General features: G+C 40.7%; 2 protein-coding genes across 6 annotated transcripts in view; one reads left to right on the forward strand and one right to left on the reverse strand.

Annotated features, from left to right (window-relative positions):
• The window catches only part of LOC122159287 (krev interaction trapped protein 1), a 37,208-nt gene extending 32,753 nt beyond the window's left edge, over positions 1–4,455 (forward strand). For both annotated transcript variants that reach the window (XM_042816733.1, XM_042816732.1), the window contains 4 exons: positions 256–451; positions 948–1,043; positions 2,531–2,699; positions 3,366–4,455. In XM_042816733.1, coding sequence (XP_042672667.1) covers positions 256–451; positions 948–1,043; positions 2,531–2,699; positions 3,366–3,544 — 640 coding nt within the window. In that variant the 3' untranslated portion in view covers positions 3,545–4,455. The remainder of the gene's footprint in view (positions 1–255; positions 452–947; positions 1,044–2,530; positions 2,700–3,365) is intronic.
• A 430-nt stretch (positions 4,456–4,885) lies between these two features.
• The window catches only part of AKAP9 (A-kinase anchoring protein 9), a 99,974-nt gene continuing 79,316 nt past the window's right edge, over positions 4,886–25,543 (reverse strand). For all 4 annotated transcript variants that reach the window (XM_042816723.1, XM_042816722.1, XM_042816721.1 and 1 more), the window contains 20 exons: positions 23,975–25,060; positions 22,118–22,264; positions 21,249–21,746; positions 20,769–20,832; positions 19,919–20,037; positions 18,682–18,873; positions 17,997–18,185; positions 17,234–17,378; positions 16,349–16,568; positions 15,557–15,707; positions 14,211–14,879; positions 11,831–12,039; positions 10,875–10,983; positions 10,100–10,285; positions 9,335–9,535; positions 8,699–8,931; positions 8,019–8,104; positions 7,269–7,389; positions 6,070–6,209; positions 4,886–5,446 (listed from right to left, as the gene is read on the reverse strand). In XM_042816723.1, the coding sequence (XP_042672657.1) occupies positions 5,403–5,446; positions 6,070–6,209; positions 7,269–7,389; positions 8,019–8,104; positions 8,699–8,931; positions 9,335–9,535; positions 10,100–10,285; positions 10,875–10,983; positions 11,831–12,039; positions 14,211–14,879; positions 15,557–15,707; positions 16,349–16,568; positions 17,234–17,378; positions 17,997–18,185; positions 18,682–18,873; positions 19,919–20,037; positions 20,769–20,832; positions 21,249–21,746; positions 22,118–22,264; positions 23,975–25,060 (4,809 nt within the window). In that variant the 3' untranslated portion in view covers positions 4,886–5,402. The remainder of the gene's footprint in view (positions 5,447–6,069; positions 6,210–7,268; positions 7,390–8,018; positions 8,105–8,698; positions 8,932–9,334; positions 9,536–10,099; positions 10,286–10,874; positions 10,984–11,830; positions 12,040–14,210; positions 14,880–15,556; positions 15,708–16,348; positions 16,569–17,233; positions 17,379–17,996; positions 18,186–18,681; positions 18,874–19,918; positions 20,038–20,768; positions 20,833–21,248; positions 21,747–22,117; positions 22,265–23,974; positions 25,061–25,543) is intronic.

Here is a 25,543-nt window from a genome sequence, read left to right on the forward strand (position 1 = left end):
TCAGTGGTCATAAGGCTGCTGCTTCCACTTTCTTTCTTGTTACTGGCTTTCTGTAATGATTTTCTTCAAAGCTCCCAGGGACTTTGCTCACCATGGTTCTCTTTTTTGCCTACCCCTAGACTTTTAGCTACTGAATTTGGAGTGGGCAATTAATGAGGAGTAGAAAGAAGTAAATTAGGAGAAATTGTAAATACTGCTGTACCTGGAAAGCTGTATACCTGGAATGAAGCTCTGACTTAATCCCCTTTGATGTAGGGATGGCCGCCCACTGACAGATGATGAGATAGCAGGGATGCTCATTGGGCTGCTGCTGGCAGGGCAGCACACATCCTCAACCACGAGTGCCTGGCTGGGCTTCTTCATAGCCAGAGACAAAGCGATACAGGAGCAGTGCTACGCAGAGCAGAAAGCTGTCTGTGGAGATGATTTGCCACCATTAACTTACGAACAGGTTTGTATGCTGCATCATTTCTGAAGGATGTTACTGTGCTCTGGATATGTGTTTTTACCAATGGACAGTATGGCCATATGTTTTGGGTTAGAATCATAATCTTCACAAGCAGTCTGCAGTGGCACTACTGGGCAGTGTGTCTCCTCTTTCTCTGGAGTTACTTTTCAGCCTGCTACCATTTCTTTTTTAATCAGCATTTACTATGGAAACTGAAGTTCCTACAAGCTCTATTTAAAAAGTGAGCTGCATAAAGGAGGAATGGAATGTGGCGTGATCTCTTTCTTTAGTTACGCATCAGAAAGCACTTGTAGGACAGGTTAGTCAGATGGAACAGCAGCTAGTTGTAATTGAATCCAAGGGAAAATTGTCAGGGTAGCAAATGAAGTCCATGTAAATAAGAGCTGCTTATTCTTTAGTTATTTACTTCTGAATGGCGTAAAATAATAATTGAATGAGCTCAGCTGTATTTTGATATTAATTTTCTTTATATTTGCAGCTCAAGGATCTCAGCTTGTTAGATCGCTGCCTAAAAGAAACCTTAAGGCTGAGACCTCCTATAATGACCATGATGAGACTGGCCAAAACTCCACAGGTGAGTGCACTTTTTGGTTCTAACTTCACCTGTGGAATCTCCCTGCTGGCTTTTATGACTGACTGGGCAAAGTCCCGCACAACCTGATCTGCTCCAGCCCCTTGCAGCTCTGCTGACAAGGGCAGCAAGTCAGCAGTGACCACAAGAAATGGTGCACCGTTGGAGGCGGGCATTCACTCTGCCATTGTGTGAGAGCTTAAATCCCGTAGGAGTCTCATCTCGTGCCCTGGTGTTCTTGTGGTTATCTTCCATTTGTTGCTTTTTGGTCAGTGGGATTTCTTTGTGGCTCTTAAGTCACCAGCATGTAAGTGATTGTGAGGTAGTCTATCACAGCAAGGAGATCATCCAGTCCAACCCCCTTATGAAGCAACTTCCTATAGTAGATTACGCAGGAAAGCGTCCAGCTGGGTTTTGAATACCTGCTCAGAAGGAGACTCACAACCGCTCCGGGCAGTCTGTTCCAGTGCGTGTTACATGTTTGAAGTGGAGTTTTTCCATGTGTTGGTATGGAACTTCCTATGTTCCAGTTTGTGGCCGTTGCTCCTTGTTCTGTCACTGGGCACCACTAAAAAGGGCCCAGACCTACCCACTAGAATCCCACCGTGCAGATATTTGCAAGGACTGATAAGATCCCCCTCAGTCTACTCCAGGCTGAACAGCCCCAGGTCTCTCAGCCTTTCCTCACAAGGGAGATGCTCCAGACCTGTTGTCTGTGCAGCCCTCTGCCAGACTCTCTGCAGTAGTTTCCTGTCTGTCTTGAACCGGGGAGCCCAGAACTGGACACAAGGTGTATGCTGGTGCTGCTGGGCAAGAGAGAGTGATGGGCCAGCACGCAGCTCAGGTAGAAAAAGCAGCAAAAGCATTTCCTTTAGTAGATACCCTCATTGCCCCCATCTTTCATGTGGGTGAAAAGGAGCAGTTGTGTGTTCTGACAATAAGTAGCCCCAGAGGAGAACATTGTGCAACTTTAGAAAGAACTCGGTGTAGGTGTGGGCTGCTTCTTTATCCTGAAATGTACTGCTCTGGGTTTATTTTCCTATTGAAGGATAAAACAAGATGGGAGCTAGAGTTTAGAAAACTAATTTAAAACAACTAAATAACAACCCACAGAAAATAATCAGAGGCATAGTTGTTCTCTCTGAAGATGTGCAGAAGTGAATTATGGACACTTTCAAGTTGCAGAATAACTGCTGAATGCCCACTTGGGTATATAGGAAGTGCCAGGTCCGCATCTCCCCTGGGGAAGGTGAAGTGCCACGTTCCCCTTCCAGCCATACTAACAGAACTGACCCTTTCTTCCAGCTGTCATTCTTGCTTGAGTTCTTAGTTTAGATCTGCCACTTACACGTGCTCTGCTGCATTGATTTTAAACTGGCCCAGCCAAAACATCTTTTGAAATTCCAGTCTAAGGATACAGAACTTCAGGTAATGCTTCCAGTGTAAGAACTGAGGAATCAGGTGTGTGGGCCTTGTCTCTGCCCTTGCAGACGGTCGCAGGATACAGCATTCCCCCCGGCCATCAGGTCTGCGTGTCCCCCACCGTCAACCAACGCCTGAAGGACTCCTGGAAGGACGCCCTGGACTTCAAACCTGACCGCTATCTCCAGGACAACCCGGCAGCTGGGGAGAAGTTTGCCTACATTCCATTTGGCGCTGGTAAGTAGCAGCGGCACAAAGCAAGCAAGCATTTTGCCCAGCGGTGGCACACGACTCGGGCTGCTCCTCTCACCCTGCACTTCCCTGTGCTGCAACACATGCAGAGATTTTTCTTCTCTCTCTATTTCTGCCTCAGTTTTTTTTAGTATGAACAGGCTGTTAAAGAATTGAAGTCAATCATAGCGCCTGTGGCTGTTGCTCAGAGGAATAAGAACAAGAAATCCTTATGTTAGCATTTATTTGACTTTATTCATGTCTTTCAAAGTCATGGTAAAAAAGCCTCATAATATGAAAACATTTTAAGGCAGCGAAAATTTATGTAGAGATCCATAACTGCCAGAACAGTTTGCAAATCTGACCACGATACAGTTATAGTCAATGCCAGTTTTTGAACGTTAGAAACTCCTCCTCGGCGCTGCACAAATGGGCGCGTTCTGCTGAAAACAGGACAACACAATCCTATTCAAATGTTCCACGTTCTCTGCAGCGAAAGCTTTATGGAAACAAGATGTTAGAAGTGACACAATGGTCCGTCTGTAGGATCAGGGCCTCAGCCTGTTTAGAAAGAAGCAGTTCCAGTCCACGTGACGTTTTCCAAGTGAAGCTGCAGTCAGAGGCGATGGCATAACGAGGTGTTCTGATTGCTTGCTCTGGGTTTCCTCCTAGGCCGTCATCGCTGTATTGGAGAGAACTTCGCTTACGTTCAGATCAAGACTATCTGGTCCACTTTGCTTCGTTTGTACGAATTTGATCTCATCAATGACTACTTTCCAAGTATAAATTATACAACCATGATACATACACCTAATAACCCAGTTATCAGATATAAGAGGAGGGCACTGTAAGTTCTGGAGCTAAAACCTTGAATTGTACAAACTAACAGACTTCTGGTGAAATAATTGTGACAAAATGAATGGCAAATGGAAACTGTTCCACGTACTGTATAGAGACAGGCCTGCACCCTCTTTGCATCTGTTTTGTTCATTTCCCCACACTGTTTAGTGTTGCTGTGTGTAACTGCTTGTTCTACCACTTTCTTGGTGCTTTTATTGAAAGAAAAACTGTCTTCTATGTGTGTAACACTTCTAAGGTGTGCATGCCTCCCTCCCCCTGGCCTTTAAGTGAAGAAATGTTTTTTAAAGCAAAGATTCCAGTTGATAGAAAAAAAAAAAAACAACAAAAAAAACATTAGACAGTTGCCTTTCCCCAGATGAGGAGGGGTATGACTGTACCTTACCTCTGTGCCCAACGACAGTAACTCCATCAGGTACAAAGGACTGAGGGCAGTGCATATGCCCTGTTTTGAAACAGAATCACAGATTGAAAAGTGGCATTCTGGTTGCTTTTTGGAATTATTTGGAATTAATTATTATTACAGACTGTCACTGTGTGGCTGAGTAGAGGTGTCTGCAGAAGTGTTCATAGGGAAGTTCTGTAACTCAACAATTTAAATGTTTAACTTGGAGCACTTGTAAAATACTTCGCTTCAGGAAGCTACAAGTAATTTTCTAAAGTAAACTGTGAAAAGCAGCCATCTCTGAAAGCTTGGTGTAAGCATGGAAATAACAACAGGATGACAGCGCTAGTAAATAACACGTTTACCTGGAAAATAATCCATAAATGAAGTGAGATATCTGAATGCTGTTATGCTTTGCATTGACTCCTGCAGGATTGTTGAATAGTGTTTGGTTCACAAGTGGTGGTGATGGTCTTGAGCTCCAGCTCATAGGAATTTTGATTAAAATTTGTAAAGAAACCTCTTGTGGAAGTTTCCTCTGCTTAACGCTGTCAGTTCTTAAATTCGTAACTACCCGAAAGAAAATGCATCTAAGTACACAGTTAGCTAATCATGCACAGAGCTTCCCCTCCTTCCCTACAGCGCTCCCTGAGGGAAGGGCTCACCCAGGCTGTCGGTTCTAACCCCGGTAGAACTGTCACAGACCTTCGTTTTCACATCAATGACAGCGACTGAGGGAGAGGACACACAGCTCTTGCAGCCCCCAAAGGTACAGCCAGGAACTGCAGAAACCAAACCTGCCCCTGTCCTCCTGTCAAGTAGCAGCACTTCTGCAACTGGTGACAAGACAGCTGCCACAGCCAGGAGGAGCATGCCTAGGAGTGAGGTTTTCAACCTAAATAAGGGAACGATTCTTCAATTTTAAGAACTTTCCAAGAGTAGAACACAGTTAAAAGCATGAAGTCATCTTTATTTCAGTACTTTGACAAAATACCCATAAAATTCAAAACTTCTACCATTACAAAAATAGGTCTCTACAAGTGCTATTCTGTCTGCACTGCCAGTAGCAAATATGAGGAGAGTTGTGTAACTTCAGTAGCCTTGCCAGAAAAAGTGCAAGTGAACTTCTCTGAACGGAGCTCAATGTAATTAATACACAAATTTCATCTTTGCACCCCCTTGATAAATACACACTTCATAAGTTAATCATTTAAATTAGCATTCCACAAATATACATGTAATTTAATGATTTTTTTTTTTTGCATGACCACGAATTGCTTATATACATAAATCTCCCATAACCCCAGTCTGCATGGGTGTGCCAGGATGGAACTGTATAGGATCATACAGCCGTGTTTGTGTTGGTCCCACCAGATACACGTTACAGAAAGCACAGAAAGAGCACGGGTTTACAGAAGGCATCAATCCATTGACATCACTGCCAGCGATGGAGCGGGCAGAGGGTATTATCTTCTCATAGCTGAGTGCAGCTGTGTGTATGAGGTGGACACTGTAAGACAGAGAGATTTGAATCAGAGCACGTGGAATAAGGAGCTGAGGGTTCACAACGGCGTCACTGTGATGAATGAGTGGGAAAGGTTTTATGCAGGAAATCGTTTAAGAACAAATCTTCAAAGGACGGATTTTATGCTAAAATAAGACTTTACCACAGTAATTTCTGTAACTCAGCCCCCCCTTTTGTTTGATAAATCAGGCCCCACTGATTTTCTTGATTCCCTTTATAGCAAAAAAAATTATCATCTGCGGGACAAAAAGGCTGTCACTTCTATAATCCTAGTGATAGAAAAGAATTGCTCTTGCACCCCAACACTCCAATCCTTAGAGTATGCTTTTCCCCACCTCACTTAACCTCATAAAGAGACACACAGAATTCTTATCACACATTTAAGAGACTGGTGAAAATCAACATGGTACCAATAAACTCCAAATCTGTTACTGAAGCACACCTGGGCAGGCCTCCCTTCAAAGAACTGCAGCACGTTCTTTTCAGTGGGCTTGCTGCAGTACAGAATAACCTGCTGTTCAAGGCTGAAAGTGCCCCAAACCAGACGTCTGTACACATCTCAGAGCCAGCACGTGCCTTCTAGCTTGGAACTGTGCCCCAACCCATACCTGACTGCACGCTTCCGAGCCGCCTTTGCAGTGCCTCCAGGCGGTGGATGTAATCTGTTAAAGCTCTTTCTGGATCATAGTTCTGCAGCTGAGAACACGCGAAAGAGACTGGGTTCAAGTCAGCCTGCATATTGTGGAACCTGGGGGCAGAAGAACACAGATGCTTTTCAAAACAAAACGTCAGATCAAAAAGAATCAGCAGACATAGCAGGGCACTGTAAGCAGAGAGGCCTGGCAGGGCGCGTGTCCGCTGCCTTGCCCACACAGCAGGCAGAACACCACGCCCACTGGAGTTCCCTGCCACTCACTGCTCCAGCCATCACAGAATCATTGGAGGAGGAAAGGACCTTCAAAGGCCATCTGGTCCAACTCCACTGCAGTGAGCAGGGAAACCTGCCGCTGCACCAGGTGCTCGGAGCCCCATCCAGCCTGACTTGTCTCCAGGGATGGGGCACCTACCACCTCTCTGGGCAGCCTGTTCCAGTGCCTCACTGCCCTTACTGTAAAACACTCATTTCTTATATTTTCCCTGGTCCTATCACAACATAGTGCCTCCCCCAGAAGAACCTCCTTGCCCAACTGCATTTTCATTCCACTGCATCTGATCTGTTTCTGCATTTCTCTGGGAACAAGACTGCAAATTCCTACTGAGACTGCAGCAGAAGCTGTAGTAGATTTTCTATTAAGAAGCTTGTGCAAACAAGGACAGCCATCTGTATGGGATTCTGGCTTTCTTTGGTACTTTCTGTAAGTCAGAAGTGGCTAAAATAGATTAAATATCTTATTTATGTAAAACATTATGATTGCCACAAACTGAGGTTACAGATGTTGAGGTGGTTCATATAAAAACAGAGATCCCAAATGACTCGAATCCAATCTGTGGGAAATCTCAGAGCCCACAGGCAGCTGAGGTTGGCTTCTCAAAGCCAAAACTGTGCAGATCACTTTCACCCAGTGCACAAATTCTGCCAAGAACACAGCAGCAGTCATACAGAAACGCCTGCAAGCATTGGCCTTAATCAGGCAATGAGTAGGTGCACATCAAAGGTCTGAGATGCACTTGGTTATGTTTCCTTATGGAAAACAAATGTTAAAAGACTTCTGGCATCAAAGATTATGAACCTCATCAGTGACTGCTGACATGTTCGTGCAGCTGAACGGCGTCCTGATAGCGAATCGTCGTCTGAAACAGAACTCACTTTTGTTGAAAGTTTATAGGAGATCTGGGAGACTCCATATCTGATCGGGATCTATATGAATGCCTTTGTTCTCCATAGAGATCCATGCCACTGGAGAATGAGTCAGGCCGCAATTCATTACCTAAAAGTAGAAAATCCAGTATCTTGAAAACTAAAAAGCAAAGAAAGATGTAACACCTTATGCACATTACTGGGAATTGTAAGTGCAAGTTTTCTGTCTCCATTTTGCAAAAATGGGGTTTAGCAAGAAACAGGTTTTTTGTTGCCATTTAAAAGCAAGTGAAATTAATTAAAAAGCAAGAGCAACAGTTTGCTGCTGGCCTAGAGCTTGAAAAGGGCGCTGCAGTGTAAACACACAGGACAGCCACTCCACACATCTCAGATTCCTCTGCCTGCCCCTGCCCTTGGTGCTCCCTCTCAGAACACAGGCCTCAAGAGAAACCCACAGATGCACGTAGCTGTGGTCTTACAAACACACACTGTTTGGGAAGTTGTCGGATTTTGTTTATAATCCCACCCACAAGAGTGCAAAAAAACAGACTGAAGAGACAGCAAACAGATCAGTGGTCATGTCAGATGTTGAAACTTCCAGAAACCTGAGAAACAAGTAAATCCAATCAACTATGACAAAAAGAAGGGGACACAGCAGCCCTGTTGTTGTACAAGACAATGCAAATCAAAGCCACCTACACTAAGCAGCAGTGTGACTTGAGAATAACATTTTTCAGTCGTTACTGGGCTACAGTTTACCTGCGTTCTGGCTAAAGACATCCCTATTGAGGCTTAAGATACCAGAACCCGTAACTCTTTGCCATCGACGAACCAGGAACTTCATTCTGGAATTGAAAAACAAAATAACCACAAACCTAAACTTCAGGCTAAAGGAAGCAATCATTTAAGCACATACTCTGCTTTTTATATTCTAGAAGGTGTAAGAATTTCTTGAAAGCCAAATATAATTAATGGATGTGCACTGAAAGCGTAACAATTAAGTAGAAAACTTCCTTACACACATCCCTAGAGCCTCTGCAAACTCTCTGCTGTCAAGTCATAGAATGGCCTGGGTTGAAAAGGACCACAATGATCATCTAGTTTCAACCCTCCTGCTAAGTGCAGGGTCACCAACCACCAGACCAGGCTGCCCAGAGCCACATCCAGCCTGGATGCTTTCAGTTTATTCTTTGCTACTGCAGTGATTCCAGAGGTGCTGCATAAGGCAGAACGGACAGCAAATGGCTCATGCCATGCACAGCAGGGCATCGGCATGTTCAACCGGCAATAAACATACTTTTTGCCCTGCTACATTCCCCACATTGTAACAGCAGAGTGTTATGAGAAAAAGCCCCACTTACAAGAGGTACGTAAATGAATGTGATTCACTACAGATTCAGTGCATGCATCTGTCTGAAACCAAACTTCCTCCAGCTTACCTTGAAATTGCAATGGACACTCTGACTGCAGAGCGAAATCTTGTGAAACCCTTTGAATGATGTGTGATGATCTCAAGGTCTGTGTAAGAGGGCTGCCCACCCATCCGTGCAATGAGGGCCAGCGTGGCTTCTTCGCACTCCTGGAATCCACCCAGTAACAGCAGCAAGTATTTCTTCTGATAAATGAGAGCTTTCCGGAAGCTCTCAGCTCGGAGGTATTTGCCATAAATTCTCTACAAGATGGAAAAGAGAAGCAGCAGCATAAGCTCCAGGAATGATTACAATCACAACTTTTGATATGACAACTCCTCTAGCATTGCTGTGATTATTTACTGCTTGCTGTTATGGAGAAGCCTGTGCTACTGCTCACACCTGGTGAATGCAGTGTCATAATCTGAGGACCACCTGAGCAGCAAGAAATGGAGTACACATAAAAGGACAATGCAGTGCTCACTGGTCATTCTTGGGGATAACAACTGACAGAGTTATGTATGCAAGGATGAAAACTTAAAATCCAAATTTAACATCTGTTCTGTTAGAAAAAGCAGAGTGAACTCAGAAAAAAACAGGCCCAAATGAACGTGACAGCAAAACAAACTAGGCACAGTTATTAGGCAGGCAATGAAGTCTTCCTACCCTTAAGATAACATTTTCAGAATCTGATCCCAGTTCTCTGAGGAAAGCTTCACTCCGGAGTTCTGCTCTCAGCTTGGACAGCTCTGCATCTGCTTGTTTCAAAGATTTCTGCAGTGACAGCTTTTCTCTGTTCCAGTTTTCCTTCTCAGAGGCAACCAGCGTATCAATGTTAACTCCAAGATCTGACGAGTGTTTAGAAGACTGGAGGAGAAGAAACTGTATTTGAACCACACAGTTTGGAAAAGTTTGGTCGTGTCATTCTAGTCATTGCTTTGGTGGAGAGCTCATAAAAGTACTGATTAAAATAACCAAACATTTTTCCACAGAAAAGATCTGAGGTCCCTAGCGCACTGCAATGCACTGAGTTTGTAGCCTGTCCAATATCCTAGAAAAATACAGCCAAACCAAACTAATTCCCTGCAATGGACCAAATCAGCTCAGTGATGTTGAAGCTTTCTGCATCTATTTACTGCCCAGTTGGGTGATGAGATGCGGATTAAAAAGAGAAGTGCAAGGAATTCTTAAAAAGCCAAAAAACAAAGGTGGTTAACATGAAAAACTTTACAGTAAACAGTGCGTCAGGATGTCTTGACCATAGGACAAGAATAACTCACATCCATTTACTTTGTAGGAAGAAAGCTGCGAAAGACAGATAGCTCAAACACTCTCATTTAGGTGTCGAGCACAAAGAGCATCGGCTGTTTCACAGCACAGTGCTTTTATGGCTACACATGCTTCATGAGAGCTGTGCCACTGAAGACCTACGTGTTCTCCAGAAGTACGTCTGTGCTGGTATCTCCTCAGTTCTTCCTCCAGCTTCATGACAGCGTTCCTCAAATTATTCTTCTCCTCGCTGAGCCTGCTGACGAAGCCGGTGAGTTGGGCGTTCTGCCGTAGCAGCCGCTCTGTCAGGGAGCTGGAGGGGGTCCCAGGTGGCAGCGCCAACTTCAGCTGCAAGGAAAACAGCAAACCAAACCATGTGTGCTCTGTCTGAGTTGCCAGCTTAACAATATGACTTCGGTTTACAGGAAAAATACTTTTATGCACAGTGACAATAACTTTGTCAGAACTGATATAAAGAAAACAAAGTGCACATGTAAGCTATGGGCCAACGTTGCTTTTTCTATGCTTAACCTGTATCAACAGCAGAATACTTTATGAAAGTTCAGTTATTCCAACTGCAGCAGCGTGCAGAATCTATTTTACTATGCTTAAAATTTATCTAACTAGGAGGAAAGAAAATCCCCAAAATTTTCACAAGTCACATAGAAAACACTTGCTTTCGATGCAAATAATATCTATCCAGGCTCAGTTAAAATCACATACTGCTGAAGTCTTTGTAACAGATTACACAACTCATTCCATTTCAGGTTTTATACACACTACTCAATTTCCTTTAATAAATACAGAGCAGTTGCAGTAAATGTCTTGTATCAACACAATAAACTGCTGCTTTCTCTTTCTCTGTGCTGCTTTCCGCTCCCATCTCACCATCTAACTCTCTAACTCTCCCACCAAAGTTATGACATTGCATTCTCACCTCTTCCAGACAGGACACTCCAGGAAGTTTGTGTAGCTCTGAAATAACTTCTTCGATAGCATTTTGTATTGCAATGAAGTCCTGATCATCTGCTGTTTCAAACTGCAACCTGAAATGACAATTTCAGTACCACAATGTCAGACCAACAGAGCAGCGCCTTCACAGTGAACACATACTGGGCCTTCAACAAACCACATCAACAGTTACTGGAGATACACCCTCATGTTCAAAGGCATTCAGTCGCTCACAGAGATATACATTAAAATGGCTCAAATTCATAATGAATTTGCATTGAACAGTTTCTACAGATTTTGAGTAAAGGTTATTCTATATGAAGAGTGTTTAAAGATATTCTTCTGCTTCCCACTGATCTGTGTGAAAAAGAAAAAAAAAAATTGTGGAGTATTTTTGAGATCCAATGCATTTCATTTGGCTCAAATGTTTTGGAATAAATGTTTTATTATCAAATCACCATCACAGTGAAATAAAAAAAACAGATTCAAACCTCCCACACTATATTTTTCCTTAAGGAGACAGTAACTTGAGATAGTAGGAATCAAGATACATTTCACTTGACTAGAAAATACTGATTTTTCAGGTGATAGACCACAAGGCATGTCTGTAGCAGTAACCTCTATATTCTTCCCCTTCCACAGTGAATTTTTTAATTATTGAACTGTTATAAAATGATCTTCCATGTACACCAACCTCAATTCATGAGTTTGCAAAGAAAGTGATTTTGCTGTAACTTGTAAAGGACCACATCATACAGGAAAGAGCACAGCGATGGACACTGTGATCCTGTTTAACAGCACATCTCAAGCAAATAGAAGCATATACTATGAACATAGAGCAACACAAAAACTAGGCTTCAGTGTGAGAATTATGATTAAAACCTAATGTATTAGCTCATGGGTTGCTATTAACCACAAACAGCAGCTGAAGACTGGTCTAACCTGCTAGCAGCCTTCTGAGCCAATTGCTTTAGCTTTGGAGATGCACTTTGCAGCTTTTGTCTGACAGCCTCCAGAATTCCAGCAGCTGCAGAGAGGTCTCCTCCTCCTCCTGTCAGCGTGGGATACATTGATTCATTTGTCTCAGCTCCTTCCATTTTTTGCTGGAGAACCCAATTTCTTGTTCTTTCATTGGGTGTGTCCCACGTAGTCTGTACATAAATACATGCTTATGTAAATACATTTCAAATATAATGCTTTTAAATAGAAGCATTTCATTCTGAAACACACTCAAAAATTCCAGATCATAATTCTGATAGTTCTGTAGTCAGCAGTGTGACTACACTATATGCTGTAGTGTACCACTCCAACTACATCTGAATGGTATCATGGAATCATAGAATGGCCTGGGTTGAAAAGGACCACAATGATCATCGAGTTTCAACCCCCTGCTATGTGCAGGGTCACCAACCAGCAGACCAGGCTGCCCAGAGCCACATCCAGCCTGGCCTTGAATGCCTCCAGGGATGGGGCATCCACAACCTCCTTGGGCAACCTGTTCCAATGCATCACCACCTTCTGAGTAAAAAACTTCCTCCTAACACCTAATCTAAACTTCCCCCTGTCTCAGTTTAAAACCATTCCCCCTTGTCCTATCACTATCCACCCTTGTAAACAGCCATTTCCCCGCCTGTTTATACGCTCCCTTCAAGTATCAGAAGGCTGCAATGAGGTCTCCCCAGAGTCTTTTCTTCAAGCTAAACAAGCCCAATTCCCTCAACCTTTCTCCATAGGAGAGGTGCTCCAGCCCTCTGATCATCTTAGTGGCCCTCTTCTGGACCCACTCCAAGAGCTCCACGTCCTTCCTGTACAGGGGACCCCATGCCTGGACGCAGTGCTGCAGATGGGCCTCAGAAGAGCTGAGTAGAGGGGTACAATCGCCTCCCTCTCCCTGCTGGCCACTCCTCTTTTAATGCAGCCCAGGATACAGTTGACTTTCTGGGCTGCAAGTGCACACTGCTGGCTCATGTCCACCTTCTCATCTAACAAATGGTGTATCAGGTGGTGCATTTCTTGGTTCAGATCTAGCTGTCACAAATCTAAAGTGAATTCATTCAGTAAACTCAGCTGATCAGAAGCCACCAGCCTTTCTGGTTTTCATGCCATCAGCTCCTTAACCAACTGTGCCTGCTTCTGAGAGCAATTCAGAGTCAGAGATATGGGAGTGACAATGCCCACCATGGTCGTTGTCTTTGGATATTTGATGACGGTGAGGTGCTATTGAAGGGAAAAAAAAATATGCAGGGTATTGTAAATGTCACAGGAAACAGCAGGAGACTCATTATTTGAAACCCCTGGCAGATCCTGGACAGCAAATCGTGCTGTCTACTGCTAATGAGGGGAAAATGCCTCATGGGCCACTGCAACCTGATCAAAGGGAAAATTGTTCCTTGATCACAGTGCTCACAGTTGCCTCTGATCAGGACATCTGGTGCTATCAGCTACTGCAAACTATTGGTAGTTGCCAATGCTTCAGAAGATTAAAAATAGTAGCAAAATTTGATGAAGACAAAAGTGTCCTTCCTGGCTTCACAGAGAAACAGCTGCTAAGAGAAAGCAATGATTCTGGAATGGGCAAAATACATGGATAGCAGAGAGGCAAGTCTCCTGTCAACAACCTCCTTTCAGACTATGCACTCAGCACTCGCTGATCATCACTTACATCTTACAGGAGAGTTTCTAAAGAGTTTTAAAAGTCATTTAAAAACCATTACAGAACTGCCCAAACCTTTTATGAAGGAGAAAAGCTCACTGGCAACAGTGGTTCCAACTTCTAATAGACTAAATATTAGGCTAAATTCTGAAATTATTTTCCTACATTGATTTCTTTCTTCTATTCTATTTGCTAACTTATACAAATTCACTCTGTTTGTTTGACTACATATTCATTTAATTCTTGCAGTTGTTGGGAGATCACTTTTTGATGTTTCAAAGACCACTCATAGTTCATGGACCTTAGTGTAGATTAAGAGCCCTGGTCTGGAGTACTCCCAAACTCATTCACAAGACTGGGTGAGGGGAATATTCTTCTTGTACTGTGCTTAAATATAAAGTGCATGTATACACTCAGACACGTATCTCCTGCTCACTCTTCTCCTTACGCATCTCTGCAGCTTCATTCTCAGAGGATGCGAGTGAATAGTTTCAGACAGCAAAACAAGAGTGCTTCCCCCCCTTTCTCTGGTGCCTGTATTTTGGCACATGTAACTTGCCACTATTTTATAGATTAAACGCACGGTAACAAACAACAGTAATTGAACAAAAGAATTAAAAGCAAAATTGCACAGTTCAGAATCACACATTGCTCTCAGACCTACCGTACCTCATTTTGATTGTGGGTTGGTGTTCTTTCAGCTTCCTTTTCCCTTTCACTCTCCTGCTCCTTCATCTGTAGTTCTTGGATTACTTCCTGCAACTTCTTTGTCTCATTCCCTAGTTTACGAACCTCTTGCTCCTTTTGTCCCAGTTGCCACTGAAGGTCTTCTACTTTGGACTCCAGTTCATGGAGTTTCTTCTGTGCTATTATGTTAGCATCTTGTTCTGCTTGTAATGCTTTTCTCTGGATTTGCCTCTCTTTTTCCATTTGCTGTCTCACTTGCACAGATTCCAGTTTATACTTCTCCATCTCACTCACTAACTCCACTACACGGTCATGCTTTTCATCCATTTGTTTCTGCAGCTCTTTAAGTAATTCCTCAGATGGATTAGGTGTTCCAGCTTGCCCCTTATGTTCAGCGCTTTGAAGCTGAGCACATAGTTCTTTTTCCCTTTCTAGTGCACTGCTTATTTCAAGAGCTCGAACCTTCTCTGACTCAAGAAGAACCTGCAACTCAGAATTACGGCCTCGTTCACGTGACAGCTGGGCAGCATTGAGTGCTTCTTGGGATTCAATTTTCTGTTGCAGATCACTTGACAGTTGTTTCTCTTCTTCCAAAAGCTCATTTAACTGTAAGTTCTTTTGTTTTTGATCTTCAAGTGAAAATTTTAAATCCTTCCATATGAAAACAGAAGGAAAAAAATGATTAAAACCATTCATTTGCACTTTGCCTTATGTTAGGCAAGTTGCAAAAATGCTAGTTGTACACACTTTGCTTTTAACAAGTTGTGCTGTTCACAAATTAATGTGACAATACTCCAAATGCTGCAGATACAGCTCAGATTATTATAGGTGCCTATACTCTAAAATCAGGTCATCTCCAAACATAATGCTTTTTATAAGACACAGCTATAGATCTGAAGTTGAAGAAGACTAATTCCTTGTATTTTCTAAAGCTGTGAGTTTCCAAGATAAGATTTCAAGTTGTAAATAAATCTGTGTTATTGAACTGACTGCTTTTTTTGTCTTGGTGATGTCCTAGGATACCTGTAGTAATGTTAGCAGTGTCTCCTTTAACAGCTGTTCAACATATTCTACAGAACAGAGTATTTCTGCATTGAACATGACACACACAGTTGTAAAATTCCTGTTATTTTAAAAGGCCTTTTTTTTTTTTTTTTTGTCACACTCCTTTTTTCAGCTCTAGATGGAATAATGCTGCTATTTAAGACATGAACATGGACAAAGATATGAACACACTGGACAAAAATGTAAGTCAAGATTAAATATTGACCAAAAGAATCTGCGTGCTCCTTAATGTTTCAGGCTATTTGGGAATATGGAAGGAATACCTCAAGCTCTTCTCTTCGTCTTTCCTCACTGCGTTCCATTTTAGCTTTCTCCTTTTCCAAAGCCCACTGTAACTCTCTTGATTTCTTCTGTTCGCTGGCCATTGTATCCTTGAGAACATCCAGCTCAGCTGCTTTTTCTTTAACTTCAGTCCTAAAATAGAAGTGGGCAGTTAGATCATACTGCTGGTTACATCAGTTACATGATGCTTCTTTTATCTTGTGCTTGTGGAGTAGAATAAAAATGAAAAGCCTATTTAGAAAAAATAACTCCACCATCAAAAAGAGCTGCATAGCTCAAAAATGACTGAAGAAGCATGTCTGCACTCCTAACTTTATAGCTGTCTAGTCTCATGAGTTAGCAGCTGGCATTCAACTTAATCCAGTCATTGGCCAAAGTTCAAAAGGGTGCAGGGAGAAAGCATCTTCTCGTTTGTCTCAAAGGATCTGTAAAAGTTATAAGGTAGTCTGTAAGGTGATATCAACTCGAACTGTGTGATTATTTGCTATCACTGACGTTATGATACTGTATAAAGACACCCCAGTCTGGTGAAGACATTCATAGTTATGACTTTCCTGAGTGCCAAATACTTTGGTACCTCTGTTGTTGGCCATAGCAAAGCAACGCTCAAAGTCTATTTTTTGGGAGGCATGTTCTCCAGAAAAACTGAAATGTAAACTCATTTACATTACATGAGACCAAATTCCTTAATAAAATCAGTACTGTGATTTCAGGTGGCACAGAAATTATCACATTTGCTGTCAATGCTGAAAAGTTGAAACTAAAATCTGTACCTGATGGTTTCTAGGTCCTTGAAGTGCTTGTGCTGTGCTTTCAGGGTTGTTTCAAGCTCTAATTTGGCCTGGGCAAGTTCATTCTTCAGTTCAGCACTCATCATTCTCTCTGAATTTAACTGTTCCTGAAGCTCAGCCGCTCTGTCCTTCACACTCCGGAGCTCCACTTGCATCTCCAGTATCTGTGACTGCTTCTGCTGCATGCTGTACTCCAGCATTTCTAATGAGAGCACCATTAACAAGGATATTAGTCTAGTAATCAAACAACACCATTCATTTGGGTCCAGTTTCCCACAGCACAGAGAATGAGCACAAGGCTAGTACAGTGATATTTTCAAAAAACATTTTCTTTAAATAGTGGTGCGAAAACAAACCTGTCTTCTGCACTGGAAAACACTTCACCCTTCCCAAGAAATCACTTCAATTCCTAGAATGATTTAAAAACCATCTGAACAACCACATTCGTACCTATCATTTGGTAGCTATGTACACAAACTTTTGACCAAATACTGGTAACAAAACACTGAAAGCACTTACAGCTTGAGTTTAAAGTACAATTGCTCTCTGAACTTTTTGTTGTTCGTTCTTCCTCTTGATTTACCACCCAGCTTGGAAAAGTTCAGAAAGCACAGAAAATAATCTTAAAATACTCAATTTTTATAGCAATTGAAACAATTTTGTGTCACTTATGACACAAGTCATAAGAACACAGCTGATATTTAAATTTTTGAAAAGTTACTCCAATAAGATTAAAAAATAAGAAGTAAGTTTGCTCAGATCATAAGTTGAGCATCAAAATCAGAGAACAAAAAAAGTCAACAGTTCTCCACTTACAATTAGAACAGCAGTGGCATGAAAATATGTAGGAAATACCATTGAAATCACCTTGGTTTTTTGAATCAATTTCTTGTTCTCTCTTTGGGTTATTTTTCATATTGTTCATCTGAGCATGCAATACTTGAATCTCCATTAGCAAACTTCTTCTGTCTGCATCATGAAGACAGTCCACAGCAGTTCTCTGGTTAATTGCCTGTTAAGATCAAAAACACTTAAAATAAAAACTCTGGATTTTACTAGAGCGTGTGTCTATTGTGTGGACATTAAATCCATTTATATATTCACAGTCCACACATATTCAAAACATTTTAAACTAAGTCACAATTAGCACGATATTAAAATATTACAAAGAACTCTTTCTAATTCCCCTGCTGGGCATCAAAATTCTAGAATCAGAACTATCAGCTTTGTGGTGAATTATTAATTTCCTCACTAATCCCTCCACGTACCACAGGAGAATAAGTGACCTCCCTGTTTCACTGCAACATTATTAATTCCTCTTCTTATAACATGTTTCATGTATGTAAACTTTTCCTCTTACACAGTGTAGCATAATTATAATTAATGGAATCAAGCTCAGGATAACTATTTCTATTATTTATTTATTTACTCCAAAGGTTGTATTTTTCCTGTACCTTGTGCCTACAAAAGCTCTTCTTATTAAACAAATCTCTTCTTCCTATAAGACATACTTCATTTTCAGCTGTCTGATCTGCCATAGCTACATATATTTTTCAAAGAATTTATACATTTAAAAGTAAAAACCAAAATAAATGTAAACAAACCTTGACTTGAGTATGTTTTATGTTACCTGCTCTTGTAGCCTGTGCTCTAACTGACTCATCAGTATCACAGCATCTCTTGTGCCCAGTTCTGCAAGTTCAGTTTGAAACACAGCAAGCAGAACGTTTTGTTCCCTCACAAAAACCTGTTGAATGGCACACAGGAGTTCTCCTCGCCAGTCTGAGTCGCCTTCAAGAGGTTCAGAACTTGCATAAATCTACAACAGCAAGTACCAATTTAAACATTTAGCAGAATTCAAAGATAACACCAAGAACTGTTGTTATCATGTATGCAAAACGTGTGTTTTTAGTGGAATATTGGACATCTCTTACATAACATTCATTCATACAAATGGATACATTTTTGTACACCTGATTTCTTCTGCATGCATAAATGCTCAACTTCACCAAGTTTTTTCCTCTTTCCTCTCACAACAGTGTCAGTTTAGCAGCTGCTGGAAACATGCTTTCCAGATACAATTCCATACTATTGTTTTTAAAAAGGTAAATCAGTATCAGAAGTTAGCAAATACAGGCATAACTGAAGGTACATTTTGTTAACAGAAAGTGCAACATGCAGCTTTATTGCCTATTTCTGAAATCTTGGCTTGTAGCGATATCTTTGCAGTATTTAAAACTGAATTATGTGTGTGCTTTATAAGGTTCTCACAAATCAGTTTTGTTTCAGAAAGAATCTTACAATACTGTTTATACCTCAGCTTCTCTGTGAAGTTGCATTTTTGAAATCAGGTCTTTCAAAGATGAGATGGTGCTTAGAAAGGCTTTCCTCTCCTCAAGCCAAGATTCTGGCCCTTGCTTAAGAGGTGGCATTTCTCTTTCACCATATGGAAATTCAGTGAGAGACAGCACCTGCACGCCTTCACGATGGACTGCTCTCAGCAAACCCTACAATAAATACCAAAAGAAATCAGAAACATCAGTCCTGACAATTAATGATGGTGTCTCATACACACTGAAATACTGGTACTTTGTGTTGATCAGCACAAGGAAACCACTTGTGCTTCCTCATATCAAGGACACAAGCATCACCCAGTTCCTTATATCAGCCAAGCACCAGAGCTTATTAAATAGATGTGTTTCCCTAGTTTCAAATGAGAATACCCAAATTCATACTCATATTGAAAACTGATTGCTGACGGAAACTTTTTCAAATAAAGATCTGTAGTGCTTCTCAATTTTCAAGCTTTTCAATTAACTTCTTGAAATTACCACTAAATTATTCATTATTATTACTCAAGGCCAGGCTGGATGGGCCCTGGGCAGTCTGATCTGGTGGGTGGCAAACCTGCCCACAGCAGTGGATTGGAACTGCACGGGCTTTGAGGTTCCTTCCAACCCAAGCCATCCTATGGTTCTGTGATTTAAGTTAGGTCTTTGTCAGAAAAGGCTCCTGTTTTCTTTTGTTGCGCTGTGTGTTGTTTTTTCCTTCAGTAATTAACAGCACGATACCCTTATGTTTACGATACACAAACTGAATTACTTTCATAACACAGTTATTATCCCACGTCGATAATTACAGAACCAGTATGGCTGTGTAACAGATGATTGTGACACCATCATTAATACATAGGAAATGCAATAAAATATAATTAAGAGTTAAATTTTTCACAATCATCACTTCAATCACTTGTTAAGAACAAGTCTACTGCTAAAAAATTCACGTTTAAATTTACTGAAATTCTGTGAAAGATGTTTTAAATGAAACAACACATTCTATTCAACAACAATTTAGGTAGCTACAGGCATTTCAAACAAAACACCTATCAGAAGGTATCATATATCACCTATCAGAAGTGTTTTAAAATGTATTTGGATAGCTAACACTTTAAACGATCTAAAAGGCTACTATCCATTAATCAAGCAGTAACTAACCTAAGCTTTTAGTACTACCATTCTTGTTCCACAATAAAAATGCTCAGCTCCATTTTACCTTAATTTTTTGAGGAAGCAAATCTGTTGAAGTTTCACCTTCATCTGGTCCTTCCGATATTGTGTCAGATCCTTGGGTCTGAGCAAGATACATTCCTTGACTCCAGTCTGAACTGGAATCTAAAATAAAAGGAGAGAAAAACATGAAAGCTGGATTACTGTGAAACTTTGAAGAAGAGACATCAAAAAAATATTTTTGTTATAACGTGGCTGCATGTCACCACAGTTGATTCTATGCCTGGAGACTATTTGTTTTTTAGTTTTCCCATTTCAAATCAGTGCCAGCAAAAAAAAAAAACAAATCAAACCAAACACTACCCTCCCACTCCAAAACATCAAAATTTAAATTACTATTTTAGAAGAAAAACAATTTATTTACACAACTACATCTGCTAAATGACTCTTCTTACTATGCTTAGCCTTTGTATATGACAAGGATTGCATTAATAATTTCTGTTGCTCCTGAGGAAGTCTGAACGTGCCATCGTTTCTCACTGCTAAGGACTAGTAGCTTTCAATTCATCAAGATACGACAGAGTTATGATGAAGACATACTGGAATATGTAAGAAGAATACAGATAGACAGTCCAATTGGAAGATAAAAATGGCATCAAATATCTTGACTCAACCTATCTTCAATCCCATCATTTTTCTCTTCTGTAACAGTTTTATAGACATGATATGCTTGAATGCTCAGAACCCTTCTTCTAGGGTAATAATAGTTCTGCTTTGATCTGGGGAGCAGTTTTTGTTCCTTAGAACACAAACTCTTTAACAGTAAACTTGCTATTAAAATGCAAATTTCATTTATAATGTTGATCACGTGAAATCTTCTAAAACAAGTTTCTTACCACTAGAACATCCATCTCTAGCTTGATATGGTGGAGAATGTGCTAATCCAGAAATCGGGATTCCCTGTGTTCAGAAAAGACAGCAGTCAGACCTTGAATAATCTCACACCCACTCTTAGTATAGGAGGTAATTCTAAAGCCTAAAATGACACGAGTGTCTCTCTTCAGTTTCCCCTGCAGTGAAAGTAATCAGAATGGAGACTAAGAAGATGGTGTTCAGTAGTGTGACTTGCACTTGTCCCCGCTTCACAGAGCATGACAGATTCAAGAATAGCATCTAACAGTTGAACACACTCCCAAATTTGAATTGCTGAGGAAGTGGTGCACAATCTCCCCATAGGCCATAGAAACATCACAGCACTTAAGATCTCTACATTAATGTTCATTAACAGTTGTTCACAGATTTCAAATGGAAATTTCTGTAGCAGGAGCAAAAGCAGAAACCAAAGTACTTCAATGAGTATAAAATAGGATACATACTTCTTTAGCTCGTAGACTCTCTATGACTTCTTTTAAAGCATTACATTCATCAGTTAATACTTGTACTGCAACAAACTTCTCTCTCTTTAATGCTTCAGATTCAGAGATATGCCTTGTCTCCATGTCCATGATTTCAGCAGCGTGGAGTTCTTGCATTTGCTCAATTTTTTCATTAAATTCTCTTATGATCTCTGCAATCTCTTCAGAAGAGCAGGCACTTGGCAAGTCAATTTGAATTTCTGCATTTTTTACAAGGACTGGTGAAGTCTGGATATAGCTGCTGATATTCACAGTCTTGTCTGTCTGTGAAGATGTGCTTTTCCCAGTAGACTCGCTGGTTAGCAAATCACACAGTATTTCTGCATCTTTTCTGCTTTCAGTTTTTGCCATGTCCTTTTCCATTCTCACATAATTTGCAAGTTTCTCTTCTACTTGAACTAGCTTCTCTTTGACTTTGCACAGATCTTCCTGAAGGTGTACCAGATTTGCTTCTTTTACCTGTAAATACAGAGAATCTGAATCACAGTTCCTCTGAATCCTTGGAAATAAACAAGACCTAAACAACTCTCTATACAGCTGCAACTCAGTTTAGTTCTATTTTAAAGTGGCTATGACACATGGTGACAAATATACTACCTTAAGAAATACACCTCTAGATCCACCGTTGCATTGGATTGGATTATAAATCTCTGGCATTAAATGAAGTTTTGGTCTACACCATCACCTCTATTGCACTGACAGTAGGTAATGAACAACTGTTATTCCTAGTGGCATGCTCTCTACAGGATGTTTTAGAAAATAGCAAAAGTTATAATCAGTCCTTTGTAATAATTTGCTTTAAATACATTAGAGAACAATCTGGTTCTTACTGATAGCTCCTTGTGAAGTTTTTCTGTCTCTTCTCTGCAACTGCTCAGTTCTTCCTTAGCAGCAGCTGCTTCTTCTTTAACTTTCTCTAGTTCAAGTTCATTAGAAAGTGCATTATCATTTTGTCTCTCTGTGAGTTGTGCTCCTGCCTATGATGCAACACAAGGTACGGAAAAAGAGGAAGAATCTTATGAACAATCAAGAATTAATAGCATTGATTACTCATGCTGATTTACTAAAATCACACATGAAAGTAATGAGAGTCTTTCATGACCTCAAAGATCATCAAGTCCAACCTCAACCTAACCATACCACCCTAACTCTGACATCCAAACGGTTTTCAAACACATCCAGGGATGGTGACTCAACCACCTCCCTGGGGAGCCAATTCCAGTGCTTAACAACCCTTTCTGTAAAGGTTTTCCTGATATCCAACCTAACCTTTCCATGGCACAACTTCAGGCCATTTTCCCTCATCCTGTCACCAGTGAGAAGACACCAACCCCGCTCTTGCTGTAAGCACCTTTCAGATACTGGAAGAGAGCAATAAGCCTTCTTTTCCCCAGACTGAACAGCCTCATTCCTTCAAGACAGGGAAAAACAAATCTATGTTATTTCAATTAACACATCCTCTAAAAATTAACAACCTTTTCCTTGATTAACTCCTACAAACTGGTTTCTTGTGGAAGTAAACACCATCTAAAAAGCATGGGAAGGAAGGTCAACAGCCAGTAGGAAATAAAGTCTGATAATATCACTGAATTTATAACACATATATGACATTCATTCAATCTGTCCTTTGATGAAAAGGTCTTTGAACCTTTTCTCATCCAATACTGGGTTTCACGACCTCTCTGAACTTCAGCAAGCAAGCCCAACTTCTTTAATTAGGCCCAATGAACTATAAAGGTTTTAAATTCAGATGCAACATAACCAGTGATGGATGTGAATCAGGACAAATACACATTTGTGAAAGCTACCAGTAAGAAATATACTTGGAATCAAGGCAAGAAAGAAAACGACGTAAAACAAAAATCAAGGCATACTTAATGGTAATGGTTTAAGTTGCCAGGGGAGGTTTTAGCTGGATAATTTCTACTCAGAAAGAGTGGTGAGGCACTGGAATGGGCTGCCCACGGAGGTGGTAAAGTCTTCTATCCCTGGACATTTTCAAGAAAAGGGTAGATGTGGCACTGAGTGAGATGATTCAGTGGTATGGTGGTGATGAGTTGGTAGTTGGACTTCATGATTTTAGTGGTCTTTCCAAGCTCACAGAATCACAGAATGGACAGGGTTGGAAAGGACCTCAAGGATCATGAATCTCCAACCCTTCGCTGCATGCAGGGCCACCAACCTCCCCATTTAATACTAGACCAGGCTGCCCAGGGCCCCATCCAATCTGGCCTTAACACCTCCAGGGCATCCACAGCCTCTCTGGGCAGCCTGTACAGACAACCTGTATGGTTCTAGAATTCTATAAACAAATAAAAATGTTCAGACAAACTACTATCACTCCCTTATCCATTCTGAACCTTCTTCCAGAAGATTCTGCCATTTTGATTGGTCTACTTCTTGCCATAAGTGTGATTCTCCCCAGTACATGCAAGTTCAAAGTAATAATAAGAAAGTATATGCTCAAAATGCAAATAAATTAATGCAAAACAAAATTGATAGTAGAGTTCATCTAAAATAATATATTTTTCTTCCTGTAACTCCAAGAATAAATGAGAAATGAAGATCTACTCCACACAGCAGGATATTTCTATTGCTAGCTGTGTGAAGTTTTGCATTTGTTACAGTCTACACACAAGGAAATGATTTTAGTGCAAACATGCCAAAAGAAAATTGCATATAATTACCAGATATGTCTGCATTTCTTCTTGCTTAATGTATTTCTGAATCTCACTTCTGTGTTTCTCTTGAACCTCTTCTAGTAATTGCTGAAGTTCCAATAGCCTCTCTTCTTTCAATTCAGATTCCTGTTGTGTAACTTTTACATTTTCTTTTTCTTGCTCCAAGCTATGATTTGTCTTTGCCAGCTGTTCCTCCACCTCTCTAAGTCTCTGTGTTAAGAGTGATAATTCTGATTCTACCTCATTTTCAGTAACATCACTCACACCTTCTGTCTGGGGGTGCTTGCTTACTTCCTCCAGACATTCTGAAGTTTCCTGAATTTCTCTCAAGAATTTCCCTTGTTCTTGGACTGCATTTAGCTGAACCTCACTCACGAGGGCAGCTGCGACTTTTTCCATGAGTGTTTTCTCTAGTTCCAATATTTTATTTCCAAGCATTTCTCTTTCAGCTTTTCCTTGTTCTTTCAGATCTTTTATTTCATTGTAGGACTGACACAGTTCTGAATCTTTCTCCTTAATGCATGCCTGAAGTTGCTGCAGCTGCACCTCCATCTTGCTAATGGTGATCCTTGTATTTTCATCAGAAGACCCGAGCTGGGTTTGATCTAGCAGTTCTGTCATCTCACATGAGACTTCATCCATTTTCTCAGTTTTCCTGTTGCTCCCAACTTCTGTTTTTTCTCTATCACCTTTCATCAGTGCACACTTATACTTCTCTGTTACTTCTTCATGTTCTTTTCTTAAAATGTTCATTTCTTGCTTTAGCTGGTTCATTTCTAACTTAGTTTCCTCAAGCTCATTCTTTGTTTGAGATGCCTCTAAATTAATACTTTCTACTTGCTTCTCCAAAGCCTCTTTTTCTGCCAGAACTGTTTCAAGTGTGTGTTTCAGACTGTCAGCGTCCTCGTGAAAAGCAGTGAAATCTGCAGGTATTTGTTCAATATTTGCCAGTTCTTGCTGAAGCTTATCAATTACATCGTTCAACTGTTCTATTTCCTCATCATTCTTTCTCTTCACACGTTCTTGATCACTTTTCAGACATTCTACCTGGGCTTCAAGGTCCCGTATATGCTCATTTTGTTCTTCAAAAACCTGCAAAAAAGCACAACAAAAAAGTTGTGCAACAATAATGAGTAACTACAAAACCTTCAGTGTAGTCCAGTTCCTGGACTTCACAATAACAGTTTTTTCACAGTTTGCAGTGTCTTGTAAATAAAGGTATGTTATAAGTGAACTCCTTGATGGCACGTCCCTTGTAAAGGTCTGTGACAATCAAGATACCTTCACATAGAAATGACAAAGTCTGTGACCTTAATAAACTCCATACGTAGGAGTGAAAGTATCAAATGAAGCAAAAGCATTCATAATATTTACAGAAGTACGAAATGCTGAAGTCCCAGTGTTCACAATGCTTTTTCCCAACAGTTTACTCTAAAGATTTAGCTTTTCAGATCTCCAGACATTCTATTAGGAAAATATATCCACTTATTCTTTTGACTTTATAGTGAGTTTTCAGTGTTCTTATATAATCTATTGAGGTATTGCTTCTACTACAATTTAATAAGTGGTTTTTAT

The sequence above is a fragment of the Centrocercus urophasianus genome, unplaced genomic scaffold (assembly GCF_019232065.1).
Source record: "Centrocercus urophasianus isolate 14NV4802_14NV808 unplaced genomic scaffold, USGS_Curo_1.0 seq_16, whole genome shotgun sequence".
Classification (NCBI taxonomy): domain Eukaryota; kingdom Metazoa; phylum Chordata; class Aves; order Galliformes; family Phasianidae; genus Centrocercus; species Centrocercus urophasianus.